The following is a 13,654-nucleotide window of genomic DNA, read 5'->3' as shown; positions in this document are numbered from 1 at the left end:
TGGTAAATAGGCTCCACTAAAAAAGGCAAAAAAAATTATAGATTGAAATGTTCACCCTGAAGGATACCCAGCAGCAGCCAAGGTTGCTTTTGTTTACGGACCAAAAGAGCATAAAAAATAGTCACAGAGTGTAGACCTGTTGCACTGACCATCGTTAATTGAGGTCTTATTGCCTGTATGTGGCATTAGAAGCCTTTTGAGAGAAATGTAAAGTTGAATCATGTCAAAGCCAATTAACGCAGCTACTATTAGATCTGGTAATATTGAGGACATCATTTTACAAAGCAGTTCAAGTGCAGCCATTCATATTTCCGAGGCATTCTTTATTTTCCAAAGTGAATTCTCCTGGAGATGTAAAATAGGACCTGAATTGCCTAGATTTTAAAAACACAGTGATTACATAAAGGAAGATGCTTCTGTGTTGCTAATATCGTAGATATTCTTTTTTGAAAATCAGAACAATTCTGTCATGACATTAAAAACATTCAATCCTCAAATAGCAAGGCTATTAAAAGCATTCAATCCCTGAATAACAAGGCCTTGAACTTTTGGTGCTTTAACTCGTGTTTTAATTTGTTTAGAAATAATTCACTTTAGAAAAGATGAATTGAAAGGTTATTTTTATATTTGTAGCTAATCAATAAAAAACATGTGAGCCATAGTAAGACATATGTTAAGGAACTTCCCTAGGATTATGTGCTGTGGGTTTGTAATAAATGTGTAGTCTATTGCATTGATCCCCATTGGTCTCCTGTTTGCCATTTTCATCCTGGGTCACTCGCTGTGTGTGTTGTTGTTCTTGTCTGCCTAACAGCTGTGTCCTGTGGCAACCCTGGCACACCCACCAACGGAATGATCGTCAGTAGTGATGGCATTCTGTTCTCCAGCTCGGTCATCTATGCCTGCTGGGAAGGCTACAAGACTTCAGGGCTCATGACGCGGCACTGCACAGCCAATGGGACCTGGACAGGCACTGCTCCCGACTGCACAAGTGAGTAACCAGACATCGTGGTAGACTCATTACTGTGAAATTCACTCCATTGCGGGGGAAAAGCAAAACTGACTTTAAGGTGTTATACTGTTTTTTTATTTTTAATTCATAGAGGAAAAAAAGGAAAACTAATGTGTGATATTGTGACTCTATTTCTTAGGTACTTTAAGATTTTTTCCACTTTTTTGTATGGCTGAAGCTCCTTTAAAAGGCCAGTTGGGTCGAACATTGTAAAATTGAGACCAAAAAAAAGTCAAGAACTTTGTCGTCTGCAGACCACTGGGTCTGCAGAGAAAGAAGAAATGTCTTTGGTTCTCTGACTGCAGGCTTCATCTTTCTGATTAAACACCATGCCTAATTAGGGGCTAGTCAAGGGGTGGAAGGCAGCATCTGACAGCCAGCTGCCAACAGAATAGAAATCAGTGATTCTCAAAATACAAGTGTTCCTTCTGACAGCGGGTCAGTGAAATCATCAAACAGAGGGTAGTATTGCTTTATTAATTCACTGCTTAACCGCTTTGAATAGCAGTTCAAAGAGAGTATCTTGACTAGAAAGGGTGACTAATTCCTTTCATGATACATGAATTTCTCTGATTCTTTCCCGCTACCTGTTTATTAGTTATAAGTTGTGGGGATCCAGGCACACTAGCAAATGGCATCCAGTTCGGGACCGACTTCACCTTCAACCAGACTGTGAGCTATCAGTGTAACCCTGGCTATCTCATGGAACCAGTCACATCCGCCACTATTCGCTGTACCAAAGACGGCACATGGAATCAGAGCAAACCCGTCTGCAAAGGTTTGTGTTGTGACTCTTTGGATTTTACAGATATGTGTAGAAGTCTTTATTGAATTGTGCTTTGTTTAATTTTGCAAGCATTTATGTAGCCCTTCTAGGGGCTAGGAATTCTTAAACACCAATTTGCAACTATTAAGTCACTTTATTTTATAATACATTAATCTCAGTTTTACAGATGGAAAAATGAACTCACAGAGAGGTGGAGGAAAAGGCTTAGGATCACAGACCAGGAACTGGAGATGTCAGGGTTCAGTGATGGTCCTGCCACCCTAGAGTCTGTGTGTGAACCCCAGTGCTTTGCTGTCCTGGGTAAACCTGTGACCCTGGCTGAGTGAGGTGTTCATGGCATGGCGAATCTAATTGTAGGAATTTAGAGGCAGGTTGGAGAGACAAACCAATCACCTGGTAATGGCAAAGTACTGGTAGAGAGTATTAGCACTGTGATGTTTCATGGGGTTTGGTTGCTGAGACTGAAGATGACATCGACAAGGCAGGAAGAGGTTTAATAAACCTCTTTATGTGACTGGACCATCTTATGTGACTGGACCGTCTGGCGAATCAAGACAGGCTCAAGCCCATCAAGATGGCTTCAGCAAAGCAGAGTGAGCAAGCGGGCTGGGCTCTTACAGTGACCAGGGAGTAGGGCTGAGTGAGGGCTGTGCAAGGGCCAGGGATTTGTATGGTGATGGTTTATTGACCAGAAGCAAAGAAGAACTATCCAGACTTTCTTATCGGCTGGTGAAGAGGAAGGACAAGAAGAGGGGGAGAGAGGGGCTTGAAAGCTGTCAGTGGTCAAACATAAGAGGGTGGCATTCTCCTCTTTATTAGACTAGGAACAAATAAAATACTGAGAGAGGGAGAGCTAGAACACTCAGTAGCTTAACGGAGAAGGTATCATCTTCCGCAGGCTCTGCAAGACAGATGGTTAAATGTGACAGAGGCTTAAATGTGACCTGGATGCTCAAAAATATTGCTTTCTCTCTCTTCTGACATGGGCGTGTTTTTGGGCCATCCTGCTTTCCTCTCCCAGTAGAGTCAAAGGATCTCATTGCCTTCCCTTCTTTGTATCGTAACTCTTAATACTACACCTGTTATACGGCAGACCCTAAATGAATGTTTAGTGAAATGCACTAAGTGGTGTTGGCAGTGTTCAGGTCAAATGGTCATGATGGAAATGGCCAATAAAATAACACTTCATGCATGGTTTTGTGGATGTTTATCCTCTCTCTGGTACCCATTGTGTTTATAACAATGTCATGGCCAGCAAGGCCCTACCAGATGGAACCTCTTTCTCTCTGTGTCCCTCCTGGAACTTGTCTCCTCCCATTCTCCCATGTAGCTCAGGTCTCTCCCAACTGGGGCCTCCCCCTGAACATTCCCTTGGGCCAGAGTGTGCCTTTCCCCAGCCCTCGATCTGGGGTCTCAGGAAGGATTCGTTGAAAGAGTGAACAGATCAGTAGAAGGTGGAGTGGTGAGAGGAGGACCCATTTCCAACTTTTGGGTGTGCAAGTGTGATTTGCGTGTGTTGGCATGTCTTTCTCACATGAGAAGGCATGAGCCTGAACACGCAAAATGCTGGTGGTTATTCTCTTGTAATGCCGTCTGCTGCCTACAGGGTCACTTGGAAACTTCCATTCATTTCCAAAATTAGGGAAGCTTTTATATCTTTGGAGAAGGAGGATTTTAGACAGTGGTTTTTGGATTTTTGCCCCCTGGGGTGCATTTTAGTATAATTTCTGTAGTGGGGAAGGTGGATCTGTGGGGACATCGCCCTCGGGGAAATCCTCCCTAGAAACCCTGTTCTTGCTTCTCAGCCCCGTAAAGTAGACATCAGGCTCCAAGGCGGTGATGAAACACTTGTGAATGGTATTTTACAGAATCTTCTTTAACTGTGTAGGCACTTCTAAAAAAATATATTCAGTAAATAGATGGACCGACTGTGTCTTTTGGAAACTATATGCCATCTTTAAATAAAAAATACAGATGGCCGGAAAAATTCTTACCATCTGTGCCTATAAATTTTGTGTCATCTGACCAAATCCTCATTCGAGTTGTCCTTGGGAACCATCCTAAAAAGACACAAATTAAACAAGAATGTTTCTTCCTTTCTTGGCCTTGTATCTATTGAGAATATCATGTTCAATCCTGTTTCCTTTTACAGTGTTACATGTTTTGACTTGACTTTGCTTTTAGATACCTGATCTGTATTAATGAAGAAATATTCTAAAAAAAAAGATTTATTATTTGGATGTACTGTCTTCTTTGGCAATTCTTTTATTATTTGTTTTTAAAGAAACCTGTGTAGATGTCATTTGTAAGTCAGGTAAAATTAAAATGTGAATCGTTTGAACATCGCAGCTGCAGCGGGAGCTCCGGAATGTTGATCTTGTTTGTTCTTTGGAAAACAGCCGTGCTGTGTCCTCAGCCGCCACCCGTGCAGAATGGAACAGTGGAGGGAACTGATTTCCGCTGGGGCTCCAGCATAAGTTACAGCTGCGGGGACGGTTACCAGCTCTCTCACTCTGCCATCCTCTCCTGTGAAGGTCGCGGGGTGTGGAAAGGAGAGGTCCCCCAGTGCCTGCGTACGTTCTACAGCAGAATTTGTTCCACCCACTATAGGTCTGCAACAGGGACGGATAATCAGGACACATCCTAAGGTTACAATCTGAGGACCTTCCTGGTGGGTAGTAATAGCCCTAAAATACACAAAAACTCAAACTTGAGACTGTGTTGCCTAAGGGCAGAGTCTCTTTTTTGAGACAGGGCCTCACTCTATTGCCCAGGATGGAGCGCAGTGGTTCAGTCATAGCTCACTGCAGCCTCAATCTCTCGGGCTCAAGCCATCCTTTCACCTCAGCCTCCCAAGTAGCTGGGACTACAGGCGTATGCTGCCACACCCAGCTAATTTTTGTACTTTTTGTAGACATGAGGTTTCACCATATTGCCCAGGCTGGTCTCAAACTCCTGAGCTCAAGCCCGCCTCCACCTCCCAAAGTGTTGGGATAACAGGTGTGAGCCACCGTGCCTGGCCTCCTTTTAGTCTTTTTCTTGTTTAATAGTTAAAGCTAAAGATTTAACAGAAACTAGTTACCAAGCTCAATTGGTTAAGCTGATCCAGTGACATTGAAGGCTGACTTCTTCCTGATTATCTTCCATAGCTGTGTTCTGCGGAGACCCTGGCATCCCCGCTGAAGGGCGACTTAGTGGGAAAAGTTTCACCTATAAGTCCGAAGTCTTCTTCCAGTGCAAATCTCCATTTATACTCGTGGGATCTTCGAGAAGAATCTGCCAAGCCGACGGCATGTGGAGCGGCGTACAACCTGCATGCATTGGTAATAATTATAATACTGCCCTGGTGATGTCTGGGGGTATTTGGGGGATGAGGACATTTCATTCCGAAATTGGGTCATTGGTGATTACATAGATAGTGTTCCCGTAGATAATTTTCTGTAAAGGTAATATTCTGTGCACTGAATAGGATTGCACACTAATCAGCTAAACTGATGTGCCGCCTCTTTTAAGTCATTCAAGCTATGTTTGGAGTTTAAGTCAGAAGTCTGCTAAAGTAGCTACTAGACTTTGTTCTCTGACCTCAGTGGCTGTCTCTGCTGTCTACCTTAACTGCCAATTGCATTGTTTCGGGGAAAGGTGCAGTTAGGAACATTCTCTAAAGCAGCCCTCACCAGAGAGACAGTCTTGCTATTGTTTTATTGCTGCAGAGTCAAGTTTTATCACTGTGTTAATTTTGTTCATTGAGATTTACTAAGCAGAATAATGGGTGTTCTACAAGTTTTTAGTAAAAAAGTAATAATTAGTCTTGATTATTTTCTAAGAAATTGAATGGTATAAAATAAGGATAGTATTAAAGAAATATTGTCACTGAAGCATTTTTTCCTAATTATAGGAAAAAATTTGATGTCATTTGATTTAAATTATTGCCATATAGTAGCTATCTCTACACTAAAAATATTTTTCTTCCCCCTAGTAGGTTAGTTGCTCTAGATAATAAGTTTTAAGAAGTTATCTATTTTGTTTTTCTACTGGCAACTGTAGAGCAGCAAAGAAGAGAGCTGAAGTGCCACTGGGTTACCCAAGTCCTACCTTTTTTGAAAAATGTCACTCTTGGTTTTCCATATGCTTCGATTTTGAAGCATTAAATATATTTATCATTTTGAAATGTTGAGGAAAATTAATTAAAGAAATTCGGAATAATGTAATGGGTAACCAAATGAGATGGCCATTAATTGAATCCTAATAAACAAAAAGATAGTGATCGATCACTATTGAAGATAGTATGTCATTGACCAAACAAATATATTTCTATAGAAAAAAAAGCCAGAGAATGGAAAAAATGTACTTATATAAAAAGAACATACTGAACTACTTAAAGTCTAAAAGTTAACATCTAAAGAAGGTGTCTTGAAGAGAAGATAAAAGTAGCAATTTAATTTTTAACTTTCCTGAAAAACATCTTGCACATTTCTCAAAACAAAGTTTTCTCTATTTCACGAGGCCTTTCAGTAAAAGCTGTTAGAGTTCCCACAATAACTCTATCTGGTGCCCTGTTTTCTTTTTAAATCACAAATTTCAGATCCTGCTCATAACACCTGCCCAGACCCTGGTACGCCACACTTTGGAATACAGAATAGCTCCAGAGGCTATGAGGTAGTTCATTATGAATTTACTATGTTTTCTTTCTGGAAATATAAAATATATTTGTTACTTGAACATATATGAGTGCTTTTTTATATCATACCTTGTTCATGTTATATTCACCTGAATAAAATTCATTCAAAGGGGATTTCTACATGTGTTTTCAAGTGTCAAAATCAGTGTGTACTAGATAATACTTACTAGTATCTTACTAGATAATAATGGAATGATGCATAATTTCAAATAGAAATTAACATAGCAACTGTTATGTTAATTTCTATTTGAAATCATGCATGCTTCTATTATTTGTTAAACTCACATGGCAATTCTCAAATTGGGGTAACTTGTCACTGATAAGCTACCCATAAAAGGTTCTACTTTGGGACTGGCTATAGTGGGGAAATAATATTAAATTCTAGAGACAGAAACAGGAGAAAATGTACGTTAGCCCCGTAGTCTAAACTTACTTGTGAAATTAGTTCTCTGTATGAGCTTTGAAGTTCTATGAATTATTAACATACTAAATATCACTTTGGAATGTTCATTTGACTTTTAATAAAATGAGCATTACCACTTCAGTGAATGTTGGAGAAATACCTAAAAGTGGAAGGTAATGAAGCTTGAAATAAAATGTTTTAACCATCTTAAGTACTGCCATAACTTCACTGTTCTCTGGTTGCATGACTTTGAAAACAAAAGTTAAATATATATTCTACCTTCAAGTTAGGGATCTCATCAATTAAGAATAAAAAACCATCTTCCTCAGCCACTTTCCCCATCCCTCATGAGCACGAAAATATTCCCATTTTTCTCGCTCTGACACACAGTGGCCATTTCCTTGTAGCTCTTTTGCATCCTACGGTGGAAATCCTTACAGGGAGCTAATATACTAACTCTAGCATGTTTTCTATTATGTCTCAAATATTGCCTTAAATTTCAAGTAAATACTTTCAGGTACATAAATATTGAATGCCAAATTGTCAAGGAATGTTGGAAAATACTATATATGGTTGTCGCTCTCACTGATTCACTATGAAAAATAAAATTTTGATCACCATTGCTTTGAGCAAGTCTTAACTTGCCTATGTACAACTTATAGTAATTAAAAGTTGATGATGACTATATTTAGCAACATAGCAATATATAGTTATCATATAACACTAACAGGGTTGGATAAATCCTTCACCCTCCTTATAACCAATCAGTTACACTAATGTGAATAATAGATTTTATCCAACAGCAGGATTTACTGATAAAGAGTTCAGACACCATCTTTTAAGGACATGATTGAGACCGTGAGATGCAGCTCTCCCGAAATGTTTTTTTTTCTTCCTTTAGTAGGAATATTTTAATGTAAAATATTAGGAATATTTTAATGTAACCGATGAGATTTTTGTCTGTTTTCTTTAGCACCATATGCTGAAACATTACTTACACAAAGTGAACCATTTCAGTGTGAAATGTCCCCGTGTTAGGCTATGTGAATCATGCAGCTTAAATGACTAGCTCCCATTCTCCAGCCAGGCGTGTCCCCGAAACCCATAGCTCCAGGGTTAGTGTATGATAATCAATTTAGAGTGGCTTGGTATATTCTGCTAAAATTTTTTTTTTATTGAGAAGGAGACTCTATTTTCTTTCTGCCAGTAAGTGATATAGGTTGTCCACGGCCTTCCTGACAATGTCAGCATGTTTACCAGGAGGTCTGTTCAGAATTGCAAACATGCTTGCACGGAGAGTTGATGGACACCATTCCTGACAGAGAGGAAATGTGCTGGGAGCAGTGGCTCACATCTGTAATTCCAGCACTTTGGGAGGCCCCGGCAGGAGAATCACTTGAGGCTAGGAGTTTGAGAACAGTGTGGGCAACATAGCAAGACCCTATTTCTACAAAGAATACAAAAAATCAGCTGGGTGTGTTAAGGTGCACCTGTAGTCACAGCTACTCAGAAGGCTCAGATGGGAAGACCACTTGAGCCCTGAAGGTCAAGGATGCAATGAGCTATGATTGCACCACTGTGCTCTATACTCTGGGCAAGAGAGAGAGGCCCTGACTCTAAAGTTTAAATCAATCGTCAATCAATCAATCAAGAGTAACTGAGTCAACCCTTTCCCATCATTGAATCTTAAATTAGCTATCGATTTGACATTTATCAAATTTGCACTTTTCTTTGTAAATTCCTACTTCCACTGTATCAAGTGCTAGAAGCAGCATTTTTTTTTCTCCTGATATCCTTTCTCACTATTCAATGTACCAACTATTTTCTTGCATTTTACTTCTCGTTATTTTCCCAGAATCCCAACAAGGGAGGTATGGGCTTACTCCTGTGAGAAGGCAGACACAGGGAATGAAATAACTGGTTAAATTTCTCAGAGCAAGAAACACATGGGGTATTCAAATCTTTGGACTCTAACTTGGTACACTTATGTACCCTCGTAAGTCAAGCTTTAAAGAAACAATGTGGTCCCAAGCCAAGCTGTCACGAGTGCAAACCCGCCTTCCCTGGGGGCTGCTTCCCTCTCCCTTTGTACATGGGTCATACTGGCCTCATGCTGCGGATACGCAGGAGCATGGATGATCTTTGGTGCCCCTCAACACATGGACCAGAGCTCATTCTCTAAAAAGATATTTACAGATCACAGGAATCTGCCCCTCGAGGCACCTCTGGTTAAATTAGGAACACACACAGGTAAATAAATATACAGGCAATTCCAGGACGTTGTAGTGAGTAGCGCAGATAACATCCGATGTTGGGGAAACGCATTTGAGCAGCACGTAATTCATTCTTGGAAGATCAGAGAAGAATCTGCAGAGGATGTGCAGTTTAAGGAAAGTACAGAGAATTAAGTGGGGGTTAGCTTTGTGAAGAACTGGTGAGGAAGATGCCCCAGACATGCAGACAACAGTAAATAGTTTGTACAGTTTGAAGCGTAAGAAAGACAGAGTTTTGGTGGCCTCTGTATGAGCAGGAGTTGACCAGTCCCCTAGGAGTGCTAACAGAAGTAATTTTCTAATAAATGCCAATTGTTTAAAATGTGAGTGGCAGGAAAAAAATGAAAAAGGAAATAATAGTTATTACAAACAAAAAAGAAAGAACTCTGAAACAGAAAAGGCGTTAACTTCTTTACCCAAACAGCCTTCTAAATTTTCAAAATTCACAAAGATCTTACACTATTCATTGAGCAATCCACATTGTGTGTAACACTGTAACATGCAGTTATAATGTGCACATTGATTTAGACAATGGCTCGACATTAACGTGAAAAATTGCTGCTATACTTTTACCCTGGCATGTGCTTTCAAGTATCACCAGTTGATACTTCGAATATTCCCTTGGCCTCTGAAGCTAGTGTTGGATTTCCTCTCTAGGTTGGAAGCACGGTTTTTTTCAGGTGCAGAAAAGGCTACCATATTCAAGGTTCCACGACTCGCACCTGCCTTGCCAATTTAACATGGAGTGGGATACAGACGGAATGTATACGTAAGTGTGATTTCTTCCACCACAATCCGAAGTAAACTATTTGTTGTGAATGTCTGGGAAGTGTTTACCACTAAGGGAAATAATAAGAAATTGTTTTTAATTCCCCAATCCTAAACTTTGGATGTCCTCAAAGTTTGGTTCCCTAGAACTGGCAGCCTAAGCATTTGGCTGGACATTGGGCTGTGAAGTCAGTTCTCAAGCCCCACCCTTGACTTTAAACCGGAGATTCTGGAGGGAGCCGGGGAGGAGAGAAGGGGGACAGTTTAGTTTAACAAGCGTTCCAGGAGATTCCAAGGCACAGTAAAGTCTGAGAAACTGCTTGAAACCAAAGATAAGTGAATAACATTATATTGAACATTCTTAGAGGGAAAACGTGTTTGTACATGCTATTATTCTTCTAGGATATTTACATCAAATTACTAAAGAGAGGGTCAACTGAATAATGTCATATGTCAGAGTCTAAGTAGAAGTGTTTAAAAGATTATTCTCGCTATAATTAGGAAGTATATATGAATTGATCATTCAAATACATACTTTAAGATCGCATTTTATTTTGTGACTTAATCATGAGAATTAGGAAAAATATATGGATGGGTAGTATGTGAATTATTCATTTCACTCACTCTCAATTTAGTGAAATACAGTGTCTTATTCTTAATATATTAGAAATAAAACATTAGTAGAATGTTATAAAAATATCTTAATAGTATATAAGACGTGATTTTTGGGTGTGTTTATTTTAAAACTAGCATCTCTGCTCTAAATCACTACTCAAATTATATGTTGATAGTATATGTACATATATATGTATATACATGCACTCATACATATATGCATATGTTTATATACAATATGGAGTTTGATAATATCAGGTACTGGTTATGGTTACTCATTAGTGAAATAGTGACAATACTCAAAACAACTGCATGTACAATTTTAAACTTATAAACTTGTTTTATAATAATATGCCAATCCTTATGGCATATATGCAAACTTTATAAGGAATGGAGTAGTTTGAGATACAGAGTATACGTTACAATCTCATTTATTCCTAAATTATATTTTAAAGAAAATAAGTATCTATAATATATTAAGTTTCTAAATACACATGAAATTTTTACCAAAATTGTTAATGAAATTGAATAATAAATTTGCTAGTTTCCACCAGAACAAAATCAAGGCATATCTAAATATTCACCAGTCTGTATAATTTGTAAGACTGGGCTTTTAGGGATCTTTAACATATTTACTTTAGTAGTATAGCAGAAGTGTTTTTTTATTTCAAAGCTATGATGTCTACTCTAAATCCTTGCGCATAATTACCTATGTATAAATATACCTAGGATGGGTGTAGTGGCTCATGCCTGTAATCCTGGTACTTTGGGAGGTCAACACAGGAGAACAGCTTGAGGTCAGGAGTTCTAGCACAGACTGGACAATATAGCAAGACTTCATCTCTACCAAAAACATGACATATATATATGTAATATATATGTATGGCTGACTGCATAACAATTTCCAAACTGTTTTGGTCTATTCATTTCTCTAGACACATGTGCTGACTTTACAGTAAACAAAGTCTCAATGTTTCCTAATATTGTTTCAGCTCATGCCTGCAGACAGCCAGAAACCCCAGCGCATGCAGATGTGAGAGCCATCGATCTTCCTACTTTCGGCTACACCTTAGTGTACACTTGCCATCCAGGCTTTTTCCTCGCAGGTGGATCTGAGCACAGAACCTGTAAAGCAGACATGAAATGGACAGGAAAGTCGCCTGTGTGTAAAAGTAAGTTATTGATCAAGGAGTGGCATACTTTTCCAAAGAGCAAGGGAAAGGATCGGCTGCCCATCAGGCTAGTGTCCATGTGAGAAACCCATAAGTAAGAGCTTGAGGCTGCAGCATCGCCACCTGCCTCAGTCCTGCTTCATGTGCGTGAGCTGTGTGCATGAACGTGTGTATCCTCAGTGTTTGATGCAATGGTGGCAGAGCTAAGCGGATGTATAGTACAATTAGTATGCAATTAGTACATAATACAATCACTGGATTATTTTAAGCCAAAAAAGAAAAGCTATTTGGTTGAAGAAAAGCATTCTGAATTAAAAGGAAAATAATACTCGGTATATTTTCAGGAAAAGTAGTTCTTAGAGATGAAAATGAATAAATATCACCAAGTATCCGAGAATATATATGTGGTTATTTTTAAGACCACATGCTGTTTGTGGTAAAACCTAAGTTTATGTGTCCCTGACCTTGGTTCTGCTTTGTAAAATTACAAAAGCAATTCACATAGAAACGATCCATTAATTACCAATTTGTGTGTTTACAAGTGAGAATAATCATCCTGGGTCAGCTTTGATGATAGCTAAACTTTCAGGCTCTCCCCTGTATGTAATTTATAAATCCATGGAGTCTAAACAGCATAAACCAAAAATGATGGAATGTGAGAAAGTCAGTGACTTTAGGTTTCATTTCCTGGAGCCTATTTATAGTTCTCGTATTAGGGATTTTAGAGAGACTTTTGTTTCCCTTGGCCTTCCCTGTTAGAAGCATGAAAACTTTTAAAATGGTGATTCATAGTTTGATATAAAACTGTGAAGGCTAAGAAATTATTATTTAAATCTAACTTGATCGACCAAAATGAACATTCTGTAATGGAAATAATTTTGAATTGTTCAATAGTAATGTATAAATTCATTGATTTGGGTAGGGTATTGGACAATCAAGAGGGACTATAACATCATGGTTATTTGGTTATTTCGTATGTGGCAGGGTATTCCAAGGAGGATATGAGAAATGTCATAGAAGCCACCCTTCTTTGCAAGGCTCTCTGTTGTAGCACTTTCAATGGAAATATGCGTAGAGAGATGTACATTGATTTTTCATCCTTAAACTCTGCTTTCCCACAAACACCAAGAATATTCTGCTGTAAAGACGTGGGTTTAAAATGTATATGTATATAGGTATTCATATTTTGTACATTTAAAAAATCTGGAGAAGGAAAATTGCTTCAATTTGACATTTTTTCAAACTTACTCAAAAATGTTTTTTTAAAAAATGATAATTTGTCTTTTTACTTGTAGGTAAAGGAGTGAGAGAAGTTAATGAAACAGTTACTAAAACTCCAGGTTTGTATACCAGAACAGTTATAGATTTCAATCAAATAAAGTGATTTGTTCTCTACTCTGCACAGTGAAACAATTCTCAACATTTAAATTTCCGAATCCGTTAGTCCATGACAAAGTTAATGTTTCAGTTATTTAAAACACTAAGCCTACATGGAATTCTGTTTATTTCACAACAATGGTTTGTTAATGAAATAACATTACTTCACTTAAAAAGAAAACCTTTGGTGTTATCACACACTGTTCCATTCAAACGTGCCTTCGGCGTTTGGCAGGGAGAAATGAAAACACTGATCATTCCATGTGGTATAATGGAGAGCCTTATAAAGAGGGTTGCGATTTTTTTCCTCCAAATGAGGAAGCTCATATCAATGAGGCATTTTTACAGCGTAAGTTGTTAATGCAAACAGTTCAAATATGGAGCCCGATTTTTTCCAAGTATCTCCATTCATTCAGGCATCCTTTGCCTTCTAAGATGTTAATTATAGTTTTTTGTTGTATGTGGTGCCTTTTGCCAAATGCATTATGTAGCAAATTGCAAAAATGCAGTCCTATTTCCCGAGGAAAGTTTTCACTATACAAAATCATCTGGCGTGTTCTGTGTTTTAA

At 38.6% G+C, this 13,654-nt stretch overlaps 1 protein-coding gene across 1 annotated transcript in view; it reads left to right on the top strand.

Moving 5' to 3' along the window:
* Positions 1 to 13,092, top strand: part of CSMD1 (CUB and Sushi multiple domains 1) — a 2,044,058-nt gene extending 2,030,966 nt beyond the window's left edge. Inside the window, exons 58-65 of the mRNA XM_030937494.1 lie at positions 815 to 991; positions 1,611 to 1,790; positions 4,199 to 4,372; positions 4,949 to 5,122; positions 6,382 to 6,455; positions 9,811 to 9,922; positions 11,529 to 11,708; positions 13,004 to 13,092. Coding sequence (XP_030793354.1) covers positions 815 to 991; positions 1,611 to 1,790; positions 4,199 to 4,372; positions 4,949 to 5,122; positions 6,382 to 6,455; positions 9,811 to 9,922; positions 11,529 to 11,708; positions 13,004 to 13,092 — 1,160 coding nt within the window. The remainder of the gene's footprint in view (positions 1 to 814; positions 992 to 1,610; positions 1,791 to 4,198; positions 4,373 to 4,948; positions 5,123 to 6,381; positions 6,456 to 9,810; positions 9,923 to 11,528; positions 11,709 to 13,003) is intronic.
* The last annotated feature ends 562 nt before the right edge of the window (positions 13,093 to 13,654 follow it).

Source organism: Rhinopithecus roxellana, chromosome 9, assembly GCF_007565055.1.
Source record: "Rhinopithecus roxellana isolate Shanxi Qingling chromosome 9, ASM756505v1, whole genome shotgun sequence".
In the NCBI taxonomy this organism is placed as follows: Eukaryota; Metazoa; Chordata; class Mammalia; order Primates; family Cercopithecidae; genus Rhinopithecus; species Rhinopithecus roxellana.
The sequence above is the reverse complement of the archived record's forward strand: the minus strand, read 5'-3'. Positions and strand labels throughout refer to the sequence as shown.